Raw genomic sequence first — 20681 nt, 5'->3', positions numbered from 1 at the left:
CCCACCAGGCCAAATGGGTTTTCAGGCTAGCCCTAATGAATATGCATGAAGCAGATTTGCATGCCTGTCACTTCCATTATATGCAAATCTTTCTCATTAATATTCATTAGGGCTAGCCTGAAAACCCAATTGGCCTGGTGGTCCTCCAGGAGAGGGTTGGGATTCTAGACAGCTACAGCGCTAAATTGCAGCAGAGTGGATATTCAACAGAGGAAGCAAAAAGGAAATCTAGGTTCCATAATTATAAACAGGCTTGCACACTTCGGCAGCTAATCACATCTACTTTTATATCTCTTTATGTATGCCTTTTTTCAAATATGAATTCCAGGAATCAGGTGCCTGTGTGTGATTTTGCATGCCTCTGAGAAGAGAAAATACTGTGCATGCATCAGGTTGAATGAAGAACTGGACAAACCCCTCTGAGCTCTGCCGGTAACACTTTGCAGTTTTCCCTAGGTGAGCCGTACACGTTGGAGACAAGTGCAAGGAGTCACCATTGACACAAGGTGGCGCCAGAGCACCTCCAAACAGGCAAAGTCACCTCCCCGTCCCTTAACCAATGAATACGAAGCCTTTTATTTTCCTGTTTGGACCTCGCGCCCTAAATTTCCCTTTTGCCTGCAGCTCCGTAGGCGTAGCCAGTGCGCGACCGTTAATTCCATGCCTAAACCCCACGCGCAGCGTGCCAGCACGTGACCCTCCCCCCTCCCGCGTTTCGTGATTGGCTCGCGTCACTCTATGGGCCGCGTGGTCCCCATGGCAACAGAGGGGCAGCGCGTAGCGTGTAGGCCCCTTGCCGTGAGTACCGGGCAGGTAAGAAATGACACAAGGGGGGGCTCCCGTCCCAGAACCGAGGGGAAAACGCAGGCCTGCGTTTCTCGTGAATTTAGGGTTGCCGGTCGTTGCTTCAAAAGCGTCATTTGAAAAGCCGTGGACTTCCTGGAACGCAACGTTTTAGGTAAACTGGGAGCAGAGGGAGGGAAAGAAAGATGATTGGAATGGGGGGGGGTGTAGAAAGAGAGTGGTTATGCACTTTGGGAGGGGGTGAAAGGGGAGGGAAGAGAAATGATGGACCGAGGGGGGAAGGGAAGAAAGAGAGAAAAACTCAGAATGGGGTGGGAGGGAAGAAAGAGAAATGATGGGCCCAAGGAGGGGAGAGAAGAAAGTGAGAAATGGTGGACTCAGAAGGGGGGTGAAGAGGAGGGATGGAAGAAACAGAGAAATGAACTCGAGGGTGTAGAGGAGGGAAGAACCGATGCCTTTGGTCTTTTGGCACCAGGAAATTTAGAGGAGGGCCTTGAGAATTGACTTAGGTTTTAAAAAAGTTCTATAGGCAGTCCCCCAGTTAAGAATGAGTTCCATTTTTAAAAACGTTCTTAAGTTAACATACATAGTAAATGACAGCAGATAAAGACCCGAATGGGCCATCCAGTCCGCCCAACCTGATTCAATTTAAAAAAAAATTTAATTTTTCTTAGCTATTTCTGGGCAAGAATCCAGAGTTCTTCCCGGTACTGTGCTTGGGTTCCACTTGCTGAAATCTCCGTCAAATCCTACTCCAGCCCATCTACACCCTCCCAGCCATTGAAGCCCTCTCCAGCCCATCCTCCCCCAAACGGCCATATACAGACACAGACCGTGCAAGTCTGCTCAGTACTGGCCTTAGTTCAATATTTAATATTATTTTCTGATTCTAGATCCTCTGTGTTCATCCCACACTTCTTTGAACTCGGTCACCGTTTTCCTTTCAGCCACCTCTCGGGAGCGCATTCCAGGCATCCACCACCCTCTCTGTAAAGTAGAATTTCCTAACATTGCTCTTGAATCTACCATCCCTCAACCTCAAATTATGTCCTCTGGTTTTACCATTTTCCGTTCCCTGGAAAAGATTTTGTTCTACGTTAATACCCTTCAAGTATTTGAACGTCTGAATCATATCTCCCCTGTCCTTCCTTTCCTCTAGGGCAGGGGTGTCCAATGTCGGTCCTCAAGGGCCGCAGTCCAGTCGGATTTTCAGGATTTCCCCAATGAATATACATGAGGTCTATTTGCATGCACTGCTTTCATTGTATGCTAATAGATCTCATGCATATTCATTGGGGAAATCCTGAAAACCCGACTGGATTGCGGCCCTCGAGGACCGACATTGGACACCTCTGCTCTAGGGTATACATATTCAGGGCTTCCAGTCTCTCCTCGTATGTCTTGTGGCACAAGCCTCCTATCATTTTCGTCACCCTGTGGACCGCTTCAAGTCTTCTTACGTCCTTCATCAGATACGGTCTCCAAAACTGAACACAATACTCCAAGTGGGGCCTCACCAATGACCTGTACAGGGGCATCAACACCTTCTTCCTTCTACTGGCTATGCCTCTCTTTATACAGCCCAGCATCCTTCTGGCAGCAGCCACCGCCTTGTCACACTGTTTTTTTGCCTTTAGACCTGGCTGCCTGATGTCCTAGCAAATCTGTCTGGAATCATAGGACCTGTAAACTATAATAGTTTTTAAAATCCTGCCATTCAGGGAACCCACTCCAAATGGCCTGCTTCCGCTGCAACCATCTATAATTTTGAGATTTTGAAATTCCAAATGATTGTTGCAGCCGTGAAAAATCCAGCAGTTTCCCATTAGATATAATATCATCTAATGTTCGAATGCCTGCCTGCATCCAATGCTTCCAGGAGATCCCAGACACACCTATTTGAACCTTAGAGTTTAACCATAAGGATTGATAAGTGGATTTTTCCACTGAAACATCCGTTAATTTATTAATAAATTTCAATGTTTTCCATGTATCAAATAAAATACTATTGTCCTTAACATATCTAGGTAACTTTATACTCAGAACATGAAACAATCGCATTGGGGACATGAGTTGCCATTCTAAGTACAGCCAATCAGGAAGATGTTCCATGAGCTCAGGAAGGATCTAATACAGGGGTGCCCACACTTTTTGGGCTTGCGAGCTACTTTTTAAATGACCAAGTCACAATGATCTACCAACAATAAAATTTTAAAAAAACACAACGCACACTGTACGCATAGAAAATGTTAATCATCATTCCTATTCCAGGGTTTTCAAAGAGGTCAAAGCAGATGACTCTATGCACTATCACTTCAGTAACAACCATACAAAAATAGACAAATATACTCCCTCCCTTTTTACTAAACCACGTTAGCAGTTTTTAGTGCAGGGAGCTGCGCTGAATGCCCAGCGCTGCTCTCGACACTCCTAGGCTCCCTGCGCTAAAAACCTCTATTGCGGTTTAGTAAAAGGGGACCTTAGTGTAAAATATAGAAAGCAGATATAAATTCAGACACATTTTGATCACAAAATTTAAAATAAAATCATTTTCCCTACCTTGTCTGGTGATTTCATGAGTCTCTGGTTGCACTTTCTTCTTCTGACTGTGCATACAATCTTTCTTCCCTTCTTTTAGCCTGTATGCTTCCTCTCCTCCAGACCTCATTCCTTCCCCCAACTTTTCCTTCCTCTTCCCTGCCCTTTCTTTCTCTCTGCCTCCCTTTCATTTTTTTCTGTTTCTCTTCTTTCCTTCTGTCCCCCTGCCTGCCCTTTTTCTTTCTTTCTCCCTGCCCTCCCCCAAGTCACTGCCACTGCCATTGCCATCGGGGACTAGGACCCAAACGCCACCAATAACAGGCCCCAAGCTCTCCCTGCTTCGGCCAACCAGCATTCCTCTCCCCGATGTCAATTCTGCCATCGGGAAGAGGAAGGCTGATCAGCCCAAGATCGCGATCGACCTATTAGGGGAAATGCTGCCGGGTCCTGCCTTCGCGGAAACAGAAAGTAGGCAGGACCCGGCAGGAAGAAGAACAAATGCTTGTCTCCCGCATTAGCCCGTAGCGAACGCTTGCTTCAGGGCTCTCAACATGTGCGCGCCGGCTTCCCTTCTCCCCTTCCCTCCCCGGACATAACTTCCGGTTTCGGAGGGAAGAGAAGAGAAGCCGGCACGCACACGTTAGAGCCCGGAGCATAAGTTCGCTACGGGCTGAAATCTCCAAGCCGGTTTTTTGTTCAGCAGCGGCAGATGACAGCTGGGCGGATCGCCCAGCTAAAAGGCCTTAGGGAGAAAGAACACTGGAGAGGAAGGCTGATCGGCCCGTAGATCAGGACGGCAACACGAGTCTATCACAGAGCCCGGGATAGGCTCCGCGATCGACTCGCGTTGCCTTCCTGAGCTACTGGTCGATCGCGATCGACGCGTTGGGCACCCCTGATCTAATACATACCCTTCCGCATGATAAAAGCTTGATGATATCTGTAGAAATTTGGGAAATTTACCCCACCCTCAACAATTGGTTTTTGCAATGACACTAAAGCTATTCTAGCAGTTTTACCCAGCCAAATAAATTTAGTGATAATACTATTTAGTTTTTTATAAAAGGACCTCTGAAAAAGAACTGGCAACATCCCCGTTAGGTAACAAACCACAGGCAAAACCATCATCTTTACAGTTTGTACTCTCCCCCACCAAGAAAGATGTAAAGGATTCCAATGCTCACACATTTCTTTGACTTTCTGCAATAAAGATTTCTCATTTACTGTCATTGTGTCTTCCAGAGTCTTTTGTATCATTATACCTAAATATTTTATCCCTTCTTCCTTCCAAAGGAATGGGAATGTATCAAATAATCCTTTTGTACAATGTACGTTTAGTGGAAGAACTTAGCAGCTTTTTCTTCTGAGATGGTAACCCTAGTAAGGACAATTAGTTGAAGAGGAGCAGGGCAGGAAAAGGTGAAACAGTAGGTGTAGCAAGAGGGACTTGGAGTGGAGCATGGATGGGAATGAGGCAGGGTAGGTGTCTGATTTTCCTCTACTAAAAGTTGGCAACCTTATGTGGACTTGGCGTGTTTCGCTGTGGGGGAGAGAAGGTGTTTTTCTTTTCATTTTAGTGTGTATGTTATTTTATGACGTTTATTATTCTTCACATTTGCATATTTAATTATGTAGGTTTCTATGTAGTCAGGTTTTGTGTGTGCTTTTGCAGAAAGAGACGATAGCAGAGATACCAAGTTGGCCAGTTCTGGCTTTGAATTTACACCCTAAAGCAGTGTGGAGTTTATAGTCTTTGATGTTACCCATTGAAATTCATGCGTGAGGTTCCCAGAATGTACTATGATAGGTTTATCAGAAAGCCAGACTGGCCTAAATCTCCCTCATAGGACAGCATAACTTGGTAGCTCTGCAGTAGGGGCTGTGCCCCACTCCTGCATTTGTCGTGCACGCATTTAGGATTACTAAGTGGTTACAGATTGACTTGATAGGGTAGGTCCAGATTTGCTTTTACTGTAATGCATATAGGGATTTGTAGTTTTACTTAGGGACATCAGAACTCCTCTTGGACAATTGTGGAGCAGAGCTTCCATATTACATAGTTATAGGAAAGAGAGTTTAGGACAGTCCTTGTCCTAGTTCATTATGGGGCTTGCAGTACTGATTTTAGTGAGTAGAATCAGAGACTACAAATACTACACTGCTTTGGGATGTTAGTTCAAAATGAGAACTGACCAAAAAGTTTCCCTCTTGGAACTGAGTAACTCAGCAGCTCTGCCAAAGCCACTTGACAGCTCTCATGAAATTATCTTACCATAATACAAAACATCTCAGTGGATGGAGCAGAACCAACCAGAATCCTAGATGAGGCACTTGTAACAAGTAACAAACCAAAGAGCAGATTTGTTATTAATAAATTGGATTACTTCCATTGGGACTGATCTGCTTTTTGGTTTGTTATGTATTTTGGGGCAGATCTCTGCCTCTTAATTAGTGTTGCTTGCAATTTATAGCAGATAGCCATCATGTTTCTATGTTTCTTTTATCAGAACTCTGAATTTGCATGGATTGATTTATATTTTTCTCCTGTGACATCTGGGCTGCCAAACTAAAGGGAAGCTTTGTCACTCCTTTGCTTTTTATCACAGTATATTGTGGTAGTTCTTGCATAGTGGGTGATATTGGAAGGCACCATGCCACCATATGAAAACCTTTCTGTTAAGTGTTTTTCTTTTCTTTCAGGGCTATGGCAGAAGTTCACATTATTGGGCAGATTGTGGGAGCAAGTGGTTTCCCCCAGCATAGCCTCTTCTGCAAATGGGGGATCCATGCAGGTCAGAGTCAAATTCTCTGTTCAAAAATTTTATCTAATTGTTCTTGAGTTAAAATATTTTATTGAAATTTTCAGTATCAGAGAAAGTGGGGACGACGACGCTGTAGAGGACAACAGAAAATATATACAGTAATACAAATCCAAAAATGTTCTGTAGACCTAAAGTGAGGGAAGAGGTACATCAAACATAAGAAGCTGCTAATGATTAAATAACAGAAAGGAAGATGCTATATTTTATCAGAAGGGTCCATAGATGGAAATTTGTTTTAAGGCTTCCAAATTTTACAGATCTTGTGGTATATACAGATCTTTGGATGATTTTTTCAAAGCTTTTAAGTTAAGACATTTTATAAGCTACCTTTCAGGTCCTTCAAAGAACTGCTCAGATTCTGTGTTGGAAAATAAAAATGACATTTTAGACAGTACAGTCAGCTCTGAGTAAGAACATCAGGTAAGTATGTTGCTGGTAGTGCTAGCATTTTAGACTAGGATCTGCTGATGTACAGTCTGCTCCAAAATACATGAGAAATGAACATCATGTGTTGGTTATGTCTAGCATGAATATTCATTTTACAATATGAAATATCCAAATTTATGATTGGAACAGAATAAGGGACACACATGTTCCTATGCTGCTACAAAGATGTCTGTGTTATAAACCAGCAACATAGACCTCCATGCAAAATGAAGTATTAGGTGAACTTTTCAGGAACAGAAGATACTTACTGTTCTTGTGTCTATACTGCTTCATAGCCTTTGGGCTTGCAGACTTCTTATATTCCACTGCAAGCCCAAAGGATACATTCAGATACAGTAGGTATTTTTTGGTCGCTGGAGGGCTCACAATTTAAAATAAAAATCATTATGTTGGTCAAATATGAAGATGGGGTCTTTCTTCGGGTGTTCGAGAAAGGCTTCTCAATTTTTTTAACCAATGTAATGAGGTTCCAATCTCTGTATCTTTGTTACGTAAGTGGTGGTGGTGTTTAATTCCAAATAGAACATATGATAGCATTATACAAAAATGGTGTGATGAGTTGGGAACTCAAATATCACTTCAAGATTTTAGTCAAGCTATTCATTGTTTGCCTAAAATTATTAAGGGCTATGTCTGGAGGGAATATACATATAGAGTTTTACATAGGGAATATTTCTCACAAGTACAAGCATTCGATGCAGGATTAGTTAATTCTCCCATTTGTATTAAAAGTGAGAAAGCTCCGAATACATTATCTCATGCATTGTGGCAATGTCCTTTTATTAAATCTTTCTGGTCTGCCATCCTATTATATCTAGGTTCATTATGGGATAGTCCATTAGTGGAGTCTCCAAAGGGGGTGTTATTTGGTAAAGCTGCTGCTTGTGGGGAATTTGGACAAGGTAGATGTATTTTATTTCAAAAGGCATGCATGATTGGTCACAAATGTATTTTGCAATATTGGTTACAGAAAGATCCTCCTAGTTTTTGGCATTGGAGAAACCAACTCCATCATTTAATTTTATTTGAAGTTAGGGATGTTTGTAAGTTTTCAAGACATACACGTTTCTTTTTGAAAATTTGGGACCCATATATTCAAAATCTTTCCTCTAGCATGAAGTATAATTATTAATATTTTACATTGAAGCTTTGGAAACATTTATAACTTTGTAATACCTGGTGATATGTGTCATCTTCCATTCAAGGGGGCGGTGGAGAATTGGGATATGCCGGGGTAGGAGGAAAAGGTCATATTGAAATGTATATTGAAGGAATGATAACTTTCATATTATTTTATAGTTTTATTAATTATTTCAATACAATGTGAATAGGAGGTGGTGAGGGGGGAAAAGGGGGAAGGTAGGTGGGGGTAGTAGGGGGGTCATATGGAAATATATTTTGGAGAAATGATAGAAATATGTATGAAAATATTATAAATAAATCTTTTTGAAATTAAATCTATTTGTATTATATTATATTTAATGATTTCCTTCAATAAAATGTTATAAACTAAAATAAGAATCACAAATAGCTACAGTGGGATTTGAATAGGGTCCCTAGGTTCTCAGCTTGCTGCATGACCATTAGGCCACTCCTCCACTCTACATGGAGGTCTATAAAGAAGTTAATATTAGTAAAAAAAATTGTACCACAAATGTCCATGGTTGAACTGTCTCAGAGCCCAGTATCCATTGCCATTTTCATATTTGGAGGAGGGAGGGGGATAGCAGCCAGTGGGCGATTAAGGAGTGACATGCCTTAATCCCTTTTAACTGCTCCATTGGAGTAGCTTTCTGTAACTTGGATGTGTCGGGTACCAGGTCTAAATATTAATATCTGTTTTTCTGAAATCACAGTTGGAAGTCCATATTTTGGCCTCTTCCTAATCCCATCCCAAACACCCAAACCACACCCTCTTACCATAAGGACATATTGCTGTTTTAGACATCCATATCTTGTCTTTATAAAATTAGGATTTAGGTGTCTATGCAGTTTAGGTGTCTGCTCATCTTTGGATGTCCAGAACACCAAATGGGGCCCTTAAAATAAAGACCAAAGTGTCTGAATAGTAATTTCTGGTGCAAAAAAGTGAGCTTGGGGCCCTGATGCATTGGTTACCATCAGAGTCTGGATGTGTTGTAGATATCTAGACATTTGGGCCTAGGGAGAAGGCTTGATGACTGTATAGAGGCTGGAAGACTCTTAGCCACTGTCAAAGTGGCTATGGAGAATACTAAGGGCTCCTTTTACGAAGCCGCGGTAGCAGTTTAACGTGTATAATAGTGTGCGCTAAACTGCTGCACGCGCTAGCCGCTACCGCCTCCTCTTGAGCAGGTGGTAGTTTTTGGCCAGCGCGGGGGTTAACACGTGATGAAAAGTCGCGCGTGTTAACCCCGCTAGTGCTGCTTGATAAAAGGAGCCTTAAATGTTACATAGGTGTCAATGCAGAGCACAGAATTTTATCGCAGGAAGGCTTTTATTTTCTAAAGTGTGGTTTTTTAATTTTTCCCTGGAGACTCAGAATGGTATGTGTAATCAAAACAAACAAACACACATTTTGCTTATAGGGATGGAATGTTATTTACATTATGGTTTCTAGGAAAATTATTATGACCAAACTTTTCTTGGCTAGTCCCAATGACAAAATAACAAACTCATTGCTTCATCTTAATGGTCATGACTACCCAATTATTAAATCTATCAAAATTCTGGGAGTCACATTAGACCGACATTTAACACTAGCAGAACACACAAACTTAGTGGTACAAAAATGCTTTTTTACATTGTGGAAATTAAGAACCATAAAATAATATTTTGATCCTTTATCAACTATTGGTGCAAGCATTAGTTTTATCTATTTTAGACTATTGTAACATCATCTATTTAGGAGCACCCCAAAAAATTTTAAGGAAATTAAATCAGAATACAGCTGTTCGATTGATTTTTGGTTTAAAAAAGAACGACCATATTAGTCCATAGTATCGTTTACTTCATTAGTTGCCTTTGGAGGCAAGAGTATTATTCAAATTTTTCTGTATCTGCTTTAAGCTGATATCGGGATTGTATCCAGCTTACCTTTTTCCTCATTTTGTGTTGCATAGACCATTAAGAGAAACTAGAAACTTCTACTTATTTGCTTATCCAGAAATTAATAGGTAGGATCCTAGCATTTCAAGCTGGTAGGCAACAATCTTGGTTAGGTAAATGTATTCAGCAAGCTGTGTTATCCTATTGTTGTTTTTGGAAATTAATTAAGACCACTTTGTTCGATACGTTTATTACTTAATGAGAGTTTTATTATTGAAATTCTATTTTACAAATATTTGTATTTTTTACTGTATTATTGTATTTCACTGATTGTCCAGCTCTTTTTAGTGTAAACCGCCTAGAACTTTTAGTTATAGCGGTATAAAAGAATAAAGTTATTATCATTATTATTATTATACTTATAATATTCTCCTTGAAACCATAAAGTATATAAAATTTCATCCTCGTAAGCAAAACATAATCAAAACACAAAACATAATCAAGACACAAAACAAAAACATAATTGCAATATATACCACCATTAAAACACAAGGCCTGGGACTTCTCCAGCAGCTTGACTAAAGGGATAAACTTACCCAAGAAGGCTGAACTCAGGACCCCTGACACATTCCTAACCTATACTGTATCATACTTAAGACACTTCTTTCCCAGGAATAGATTTACCTCATGCTCATATTAACTAAGGTGCAAAAGAATAGGGAAGTTTGAAGGGGCCATCTAGACAGAGTACTGTATGGTTATTTTTCCCCCAAGGAATGGGATATGATTTATTGTAACTCAAGATTTCTTTATTTTGTTGTCAGCTGCTCTGGTACTTAAGGTGAAAAGCTGTTTATGAAATAACAAGTGGAAATAATAAATGGAAAGATATATTGAAAGGTCTTATACTTTGAGAGACCTTACAGATGTAACTAGTAATGCGTTCCAGTGTCAGTGTGGCACATAGGCACTCCCTGACCCTAGTTTAAGGTCTCTTGACAGAATTAAGCAACTTTTCACATGCAGAGCTATTTAATAACCCAAAGCCTTTGTTTCCTCCTTGTTTACTTTCCTAACAGTATGGAGAACAGTGTGTTCGGATCCAAACATGTTGTTCTGTTCTCTCAGCAGGGGATTGGGAGCTGACGTCTTTGCTTGTTCTTCAGGTGGCGCTTGGAAGTTATTGTCCGGGGTGGCAGAAGGTCAGACCCAAGTCGACAATCCACAAAATGAAGAGATGGCATTCTGGTCCCATCCCATCGACATACACTTTGCCACGAAAGGCTTGCAGGGTAAAAAACTGAGCTGCAGCTTGTTCTTGTTTGTACCACTCCAGTGATTACTAGGAATCAAATGAATGTCAAGGAGGTCATGGAATCTCAAGAATCTCCTTTGAGACGGGAATATGAAGGTATGCCTCCGTCAAATCTAGGGAGGCTAGGAATTAACCCTGGTGCCACTTCCACAATTACTGACCATACCGTCTCCATGGGGAAGTGCAATACTTTCATGGCTATATTTATAAATTTCAGATCCAGAGTCGGTTTTCAGTTTTCCATGCCTGTGAGGTCAAAGGCTGTTGAGGTTCCAGCTTCAATTCCCTGAGTGCATCCGTAATAATGTGAGGCATGGTAGCCTCACATGGCAACTTGAAAAGTTGCCGCACAGAAGGATCTTCTCCCTGGTCAAGCAGGACTATCACCTCCTGACATGAAACTGGAGTCCTCCAGGCAAAAAACTGCACTCTATGACAGATAAAGCATAGAGTCCAATCTCCATCCTCCCAGTCCTGGTTCACCTGGTCACTTAAGCTAGACACCAAATTCCTAAGCATCTTCTACGTAAAATCCTGCCTGACAGATATTTGAAAGTCTGTCATATATCCCAATTTCTCTTTTTTTTTTTTTTCCATTAAGCATAAGTCTAGTATCTTAAACCTTTCTGAGTAATTATTAAATAATTTCTGTAGTGTTGCTAGATGTGTCCAGCTGTTACATACACAGTGTTTGTTCGGTGGAGCTTCCAATAGGTTTGGGAACCTAGGAATTTTTCATGTCGTTTTTTTGTTTGGAATTATTTTTTTTTCATTTCCCATAAATGTTGTTAAGGATGACAAAGTGCACCCTATGGCGGAATGAAATGCAATAAATGGCACCCAAAGTAAAGGGTGCTTTGCGCAAAATGACCTATATAGAGTACTATCTTAGAATGAATTTCATACCTAACTTTGGGTGCAAGCACTTAACGCCTGCCAAAAGCTGTTGTAAATGCTTTTGTTCATCTGATGGCAGGCGCACAGTTGCAGGTATTTTGTAACATTGTGCAAAATTTCTGGGGACACCCGTAACACCCCCCTCACACACTGCTACTACTTATTTCTATAGCATTTCTAGATGTCTTGTCAGTCACATGTTATTTTTAGTAAATGACCCCTTTTTTCTTTTAAACCGTTACCTTTATTTTTAATATTTTACTATTTTAGTTTTGTAAACTGACCAGATATCTGATGATGGTCAGTATATCAAACACAGAATAAACTTGGATGTATGCAACACTGTACATTAAAACATTCAAGAGATAGTCCCTGTTCAGTAGAGCTTATAATCTAATCAAAAAGGCAAATGGGACAAGTAGAGTGTCGAGTTTCTCAGGCTGGGTGCTTTACAAGCGAGTCGGGGTTAGGAGTTCAAAGCATTCCCCTCCATGGCCATGCCCCCTCTGGTCTGGAGTGGCGCACTATGAAATTTAGGCATGCAGGTTTCAGAATAGGATGTAGAGCAGATCCATGCAAGTCATAATTACTGTTAACCCCCAATAAATTAACTGTTAGCGCCTAATTTGCTAATTATGGGGAGTGTATGACAGGGATTAGAGCTGTAGCCTCAGCGCCCTGAGGTTGTGGGTTCAAATCACATGCTGCTCATTGTGACACTGGGCAAGTCATTTAGGAGAAGATTCTCAAAACTTCATGATAAATCTGATGGGGTGTTACTGAGGTCACTATTGTAACAATTTCAAAAAGGCGAATCATTCTCAAAAGACCTCACATGCAAATGAGGTTTGCGGATGTTCACGTAGGCTTGTTAAATTTACTTGAGATGAGTCGCTGGTGGTAGCAATCAGCATGTGTGCAGAATACACCCGCATATTAAAAACAAACAAAAAACCCACTAAATCAAATCGAAGATCAAAGAGATGCCCACTTTCTGCTGCTGCTCTCGCAGAACCTCCGGACACCCACCCCCGGCAGCAGGAGGGATGCCCACTCTCTCCCGCCGCATCACACAATCCCCTGACACTACTACCCACCCACCGAACCCGCAGCGGGAGAGATGCCCACTTCCTCCTGCTGTACAACCCCCTGACACTACTACCCACCTAAAACCCCCTCCGCAGAGGGAGGGTTACCCACTCCTTCCTGCCATTGCCCAACTCCCCACCCCTTCCTTCCTTATTCACAAAGTCTGGTCAGAAGGACGCCTACCCTTTCCGGCTGGCAGGCCCACCTCTTACAAAATGGTGGGCCTTCCCCTTCCTGGTGCATTCTGGGATGTGCTAGGGCAGGACCTAAGGCTCTTATTTGGTGCAGGTGCTTAAGGCCCTAACTGATATATAAGATAGTGACATCAGTAAACTACCCCCTTTTACTTGTCTTTCTGTTATCTCCAGTAGTGTTTTGTGGTGCTGTTTCCTGTGCTCTGCCCTTCTGGGTTTAAAAAAAAAAAAAGATTCTCAGCAGAAGTTTTGGGGATTACAGAGATTAAGAAATTCATTATTCATGGCTCAGTGAGCAAACAGTTTCAGACAAGAAAGCCCAGAGCCCCCCTTCAATGCAAATTAATTTCACATCATTACAGAGCCTTGGGATGAAATTTTCTGTTCATCTCAGCTGTAGGAGAATTTTCTTTTTTTAATGCAATTCATCAATCTCATTTGGATTCTGGATTTAATTAGCTTTGTTTGGCTCTACTGCCTCTGTACTGGTAAGTACTGCTGTTCACACAACTAGATGTTTCCAGCCTTGAATTCCAGCATCAGACGTTCTGGGACTAAATTGTAAGAAAAAAGAGAACTTCCCTATGATTTTGGAGTTGTTTTTTGGCTTGGTATTTGGTGTTTTAGGGGCCTTGCTTTAAACACCAGAAATACGATTTTTAAGACTGATCTGTTAAACCCCAGGATTTATCCAACAAAGCTAAGCATTGTGCAAATACTACTCCTTCCAGATTGCTGTCTTTCAGAAGTGGATCTGGATCATTTCAAAAGGCTATTTGTCGTCACTTCCTAATCCTTTCCGTATGTCTTGAGAGAGCTCCTGTGCTTGATATACAATATTTCCTTCATATTACTCTATATGTACATGTGTGTGTGCATGTAAGGATTACTCCTTGTTTCTTTATAAGCTATCCAGATTTAGGCGTGTAGGCTAGATGTACATGCAAATTAATATGCTATAGAATTTAGGCACAGATATTACAAAATAGTGACTAGGCAAGATGTGCATGCAAATTCTAATTGATGCCAATTTTTCCAATATTGACACCTCATTAACAATAATTGGAGTTAATTGGCATTGATTAGTATTTGCTTGCACATCTGGCCTAGTCGCTGTTCTGTAGTATCTGCACCTAAATTTTATAGTGTGCAGCTTGAAGGGGCATAGATGAATGCAGATAGGGAGTGTTTCCAGAAGTTAGGTGCAATATAATATGTCATATCTGCATCTAAGTCGGGCGCTGGCATTACACCAGGTTTTGGCAGTCATAAATCCAACACCCAACATTAGTTGCAAGATCAGTGCTAAGCTTGTATTCTGCAAAGGGTGAATTTTCTTTGCAAAATACTAGTTTAGTGCAGTTCCTTTGGTTCTATTTACTGAATCCAGCCTTGAGTGTGTTAAAGGGCAGACTGAGATTCCCTTTGGAACTTCCCTGCTTCTGCCGTTGCTATGCAGGTCGTGTTTAGCTCTCCTTCCTCTGCAAGGAATCATTTCCAAGTCTCATCATTTTAGAAGGTAATTTCCACCCTTAGAGAAATGACAGAACGACAACAAATGATGCACAGAGCTTAGCGGTGTATGTGACATTTTTAGTGTATGTATTTAGGAGCTGCTAATTTTTAGAGGGGGGCAGTGCATGATGTGTATTTTTTGAAAATTGATTCTCGTGCGTAGGGATTAAAAGTGCCTGCTGATGTTACAAATGTGTTATTCAGAATTTGTTTCCCCTACCTCTTCCCTTCTGCCCCTGCACCCTATTGTGTTCAGGTGATGTGTCTCTGGTTACCTAATGCAACCCCGGTTTGTTTGTTTTTTGTATCTGTCATCATCTGTGCTTTTGCTGGCTGGCGCTAAAAACTGCTACGGTTTTGTAAAGAGGGGGTTAAATGTGCAGGCTATAAAACTTAGTACATAATACAGGATTTCAGACTGACAGATTTTCATTCTCACTCTCCTAGGTTGGCCTAAGCTGCACCTGCAGGTGTGGCACCAGGACTCTTTTGGCCGCCATGAGCTTTATGGCTACAGCTTCTGCCATGTGCCCTCCAGCCCTGGCTTCCACCAGCTGGAGTGTGTAACCTGGCGGCCCCAGGGCTCCTGGCAAGAGCAGCTGTCTCAGCTGTTCGTTGGAGGTGGGCCTCAGCTGAAGAACAGTGACCTAATCTATAGTGGGGCTGACCGTTACCGTCTGCAGACCACCGCCATGGGAAAGGTACACCTGCAGTTGGGAGTCCTACTGCGCCACTTTGACCGTTATGGGGTGGAGAGCTGAGACTGACACATTCTGGAGTCATCCTTTTCTGCTGTGCCACACCCTTTCAGTAATATTTTTTTAAGAAAGAGATTTTTTTTGTTGTTGTTTTTTGTTTTTTTTAAAATGAACTATATTCTTTAAATGTTCAGTCCTGCTGCAGAGACACTAGTGTGTCATGAAAGATGGCACAACTGTTCCATGACAGGTTAGTTAACAAAGTGTTCCTTCTTTGAAAGAAATTTAGAAAATGTTACCCAAATGCCAGAATTCATCTATAAGTGGGGTGAAGGGCTTGTAATTCACACAACCCAAACCACTCTGCTGGTCAGTGGTTTACCTGTCTGAACCCAGGGTAAAATTACTTTGTGATATGTTTTAGAATACCTGTAAAAGGCAAGAAAACCAGATTCCTCTCCTCCTTTTGGTTTTTTTCCCTATACTGGTGCTGGTACAAAAGGCAACAGCCATGACTGGCAGTGCATTCTGGGAAACACTAATGGTATCTAGGTATTGTTTCATTATAATTGTCAGCAGGGCTTCCTAAACCTTTGCATGTGACCCCATAAAATAAACTTGCATACATTACAAACCTAGCATATGGAAATTTTCTCATTTACATTCAATGTACGTATGTTGAAAACTCAGCTGGTTGTGGGGTTATCAGGTCAGGCTTGGAGGCTTCTGTTGATCCCTCTAGTCCTTACCGCCTGGAGTATCATAAAAGTTACAGAGCATGACAAAAAGCAAAATGCTGAACCAGGGTGCTGTTCCATGCTGATAACGTTAATATGTGTCAATCTGTCTACATCTCTTTCTGAATCCGCTTTGGAGCTGAGGCTCTGAAAAAAACGGTGCAGCGGTTGCACTCATTCCTGTGAGCAACTCACTGCTATTCCCTCATGCGTTACTCATTAAGTCAGCTGAGATCATGTGTAATCAACACATCTGTAATTTATAACTGTGTACCAGTGAGATTGGCCTGGTAATTTAGCACCAATTAATGTGCTCTCATTTAACTCTTCTGGGTCACTCAGTTTTGTTCTTTTCCAGGAAACCTTGTTTGTGAATGACATACACAGCTCCTAAGGCTTGGACCTTGATTAGTACTAGTAGAGAGTGAAAGCAATTGGTTATGACATGTGAAAGGAGAAAGTTGCTGTCCAGTGTCCTAGGGCAGCGATGGCGAACCTATGGCACGCGTGCCAGCTGGCACGCGGGAAGGTCCACAATAGAGAGCTGCACGGGTCGCGGGGATCCCGTGGGGACGCCTCCGAGGGTCGCGGGGTTCCTGCGGGGCTGGATGTACTAAGTCGCGCGGCTTTTCTCCCTACCTGCTCTGCTTGCAGCACAGAGCCGAACGGAAGTCTTCCCGACGTCAGCGCTGACGTCGGTAAACAAAGTCCTCCCTCCCTCCGACGTCTGCGCTGACGTTGGGAAGACTTCCGTTCGGCTCTGTGCTGCAGGCAGGGTAGGTAAGGAGGAGTAGCCTCGTGGCTCGAGTGGCTACTGGCTACTAAGGGAGGGGGGCGGTCCGCCCCGCCCCGTGTGCAGCACAGCTGGCCAGGTCCCCTTACTTTTGTGGAGCTAACCCGACCGACCGACAACAGCCCTGGTCCGACAAACCTCCCTGCCCTTAACCGCGAATCTAAATTACCTTCTTACAGCAGCTGTAAGAAGGAAATTTAGATTCGCGGTTAAGGGCAGGGAGGTTTGTCAGACTGGGGCTGTTGTCGGTCTGTCGGTCGTGGAAGCGCCACAAAAGTAAGGGGACCTGGCTGGCTGTGCTGCACCCGGGGCGGGAGAGAAGGAGGGGGGAGAAGGACGCTGAAAGCACATGGGGAAGACAAAGGGGTGGAGAAGGACGCTGAAAGGACATGGGGAAGATGGGGGGTGGGGTGGAGAAGGACGTTGAAAGGCCATGGGGAAGACGGGGGGGGTGGAGAAGGATGCTGAAAGGCCATGGGGAAGACAGAGGGGGAGAAGGACGCTGACAGGACATGGGGAAGATGGGGGGGGGGAGAAGGACGCTGAAAGGAAATGGGGAAGAGAGAGTGAGGAGAAGACGCTGGCAGGGAAGAAAACAGAGATGCCAGACTATGGGGGGAGCGGAGGGAAGAAGATGGGTGCCAGACCAATTTGGAAGGGGGGAGAAAGGGAGAGGCACAGTAACAGAGCAAATGGAAGACGTAGAAGGAAGAGAGACAGTGGATGGAAGGAACTGAATGAGAACATGAGGAAAGCAGAAACCAGGCAACAAAGGTAGGAAAAGAATTCTATTTCTTTTTTTCTTTTTTTTTTGCTTCAGGATAAAGTAGTATATTAGTTGTGTTGATAAAAATTTATAAACAAAAGAGGCTCTGGTAGAAACCCATTTACAAAGTGTGTATTCTTCCCAATTAATATTTCCAAATTAATAAAGTCTTTTTGCTTATTTGTAAATGGGTTTCTACCAGAGCCTTTAATTCAGTAGCTTAATTAAATGAAATAACTATTTCTGAAGTTTATAGGGACGGAGGGGATTCCTCACAGGGACGGGCGGGGACGGAGGGGATTCCTCGTGGGGACGGAGGGATTCCTCACGGGGACGGGTGGGATTCCTCACGGGGACGGGTGGGGACGGGTGAGACTTTGGCGGGGACGGTGGGATTTCTGTCCCCGCGCAATTAAGATATGCGGCGCGGCGGGAGGCGAGTGTGCCGGTGTCTGCTTTGCAGCTCACCTGGCAACAGGGCCGGACTGGCCATTGGGAGGACCGGGCATTGTCCCAGTGGGTCACGGCCCATCCTCCTGTGCTGGCTGCAGTCCTGTGAGTGGATGTTTAGCCTGCCTGTCTTCCCCTTAGTATCCTATGAGCCAGGCAGTGTGTGAGGGGGAAGTGGGGGGAGGAAGAGAAGCTTCACACTGAGTCTGTCACAGGAACTCAGTGAGGCTGTAGTGTCACTCCACATGTGACATCTGTAATCAGGAACAGTTCCTAGTGCTCCCATGCTAGAGAGGTGAGGATATGGGGGGAAGTTAAAGTGTCTAATAATGTGCTCCTCTGTAAAAACCTCTGTATCTTCCATGGGGGACATGCTAAATTCGAGGAAATAAAAAAGCTGCTTATGATGATTGCATAGAGAAGTTCAGTAAGCTGAGAGGAGGGCTGGGCTCTCTGTGAACAACCAACACACTAATCCTCTGTGCTGTACCTTATGGAAAACTCAATATAGCAAAAAAACAGTAAAGTGTATATGTGGCCCTTCACAGTGCTTTTGTAAACATCATAATAAAATAACAAAGGCTCCAATAATGAAAAATAAAAGTCCTTTTCCCATACACTCGGGTTGCACAAGTCCGGTTTTCACCCGGACAGTATATTTTTTGACCAAAACGGATGTCTACAATTAGTAAAATTCCCCAATCACATATTTTTTTATGGGGACAGATTTGTATACAGCACTTCATTAGATTTTTTTTATTATACAAATTTTATCTTTTTGTAGACTTGAAGTCTTGAACAAAGAAAATGAGTACAGCAAAAAAAGCAAAAACAGATAGTGGAAGACCATTCCAAGAGGCCTGGACAGAGTACATATGGAGTGATTGAACGCAGTGGGAAAACATTGTGTATTATGTGTAATGAAAGTGTTGTGTCTCGCACATCAAGTGTCAAACGTCACTTTGAGACCAACCATAACAGTGTTGCTGAACTTGGTTTAGCTCAAAGAAAAGAGTTCCTTGTAGGAAAATTAAAGAAATATCACTCCCAGTCTCTTAGTTTTAGCAACTATCTTTCAAAAACTAATCATCTTACAGTTGCCAGCTTTCAAATTTCACTGTGCATGGCAAAACATGGTAAGCCCCTCTCTGATGGAGATTTTATCAAAAAGGCAATTTTGGCTGGGAGTAATTCACTCTTCCATGATTTCCAAAACAAGGATAAAATTGTGCAGCGCATCTCTGAGATGCCGCTAAGCAGAAATACTGCAAAAGATAGGGTTCTGCGAATGGCTGCTGATGTTAGTCAACAGCTTACTTGCGACTTACAAAAAGTACCCTTCTACTCCATGTGCTTGGATGAAAGTACAGATATTACTAACCATGCAATACTAGCGCTCATTTTGTGTTATGCTACTGGTGACATCATGAGAGAAGAGCTGGTAAAACTGCTGTCTTTGCCTGGAAGAACACAAGGGATAGATATCCACAATGCTGTGATGGAGGCTTTTTCATCACTAGACATAAGTCCAGAAAAAGTAGTTTCAGTTACTAGCGATGGAGCACCTAGCATGGTGGGGACAACATCAGGATTCATTCATTTCTTTGCTAAGGAAGCAAAACATCCACTGATTCAATTTCACTGCATAATATATCAAGAGGCTCTCTGCGCCAAAGAAAGCAGCAAAAAACTTAACGATGTCCTCAAAGATGTAACAAAAATGGTGAACTTCATCATGGCGCGTGCTCTTAATTTTCGACAATTTCAAGCCCTTCTTGATGAGGTTCAGGCACAATATAACACTTTACTGATGTACAATAATGTCCGGTGGCTGAGCAGAGGACGAGTGTTAGAGAGATTTGTGGCCTGCTTGGAAGAAGTTAGGCTATTTATGAACGAAAAGGGGGAAGATTATCCTCAACTCACCAACATGGCCTGGCTTACCAACCTCATGTTCTTTACAGATTTTGCTAACCACTTTAATGTACTAAACAAAAAATTACAAGGCATGGGAAAAACAGCAGAAAGCATGTTTAGTGACATCAAAGCTTTTGAGAGAAAATTGCATGTTTTTGAAAAAGACCTTGAGAGTGGACAGCTAAAATATTTTCCCAACCTAAAAATACATTTGGATAATTCTACAACATTTGTGGACAATCATAAAAAACACCAGGAAATCCACAAAGCATATTCCACCATTGTAGCCGAAGCAAAGGAGAATTTTAGTAAAAGATTTTCTCAGTTCCGTAAAATGGAGACAACCCTTTCATTTATAACTTCCCCAGAAAAGTCCACATTTGAAGATCTTGATCTTTCCTGCTTACAGTGGTTGGATATTCAAAATTTGGAAATGGAGCTACTAGAATTTCAAGAAAGCTCTATCTGGAAAAGTACATTCAATGACCTGCGTGCGGCTCTTGAACGTATTGAGTGTGAAAGGGTGACAAATGAAATCACTGCTAGCAGTTCTGAAAATGAAATCCTAAAAGCATGGAATTCTCTGCCAGACAATTTTAAGTCCATGAAAGCACTTGGGATTGCTCTTCTTACTTTGTTTGGGTCATCCTATGCTTGTGAGCAGCTGTTTTC

General features: G+C 42.4%; 1 protein-coding gene across 2 annotated transcripts; it reads left to right on the top strand.

Moving 5' to 3' along the window:
- The first annotated feature begins 619 nt into the window (after positions 1 to 619).
- Positions 620 to 15984, top strand: B9D2 (B9 domain containing 2). 2 transcript variants are annotated; one of them, XM_033953738.1, is made up of 4 exons: positions 620 to 813; positions 6043 to 6134; positions 10805 to 10930; positions 15096 to 15984. In XM_033953738.1, the coding sequence occupies exons 2-4, from the start codon at positions 6047 to 6049 to the stop codon at positions 15407 to 15409; spliced, it is 528 nt and encodes a 175-aa protein (XP_033809629.1). In that variant the 5' UTR covers positions 620 to 813; positions 6043 to 6046; the 3' UTR covers positions 15410 to 15984. The 2 variants fall into 2 exon arrangements, with proteins under 2 accessions (XP_033809629.1, XP_033809628.1); XM_033953737.1 differs by lacking the exon at positions 620 to 813 and adding an exon at positions 820 to 958.
- The last annotated feature ends 4697 nt before the right edge of the window (positions 15985 to 20681 follow it).

Source organism: Geotrypetes seraphini, chromosome 8, assembly GCF_902459505.1.
Source record: "Geotrypetes seraphini chromosome 8, aGeoSer1.1, whole genome shotgun sequence".
NCBI classification, from domain to species: domain Eukaryota; kingdom Metazoa; phylum Chordata; class Amphibia; order Gymnophiona; family Dermophiidae; genus Geotrypetes; species Geotrypetes seraphini.
Note: the sequence above shows the minus strand (reverse complement) of the source record. Positions and strands in the feature narration are given on the sequence as shown.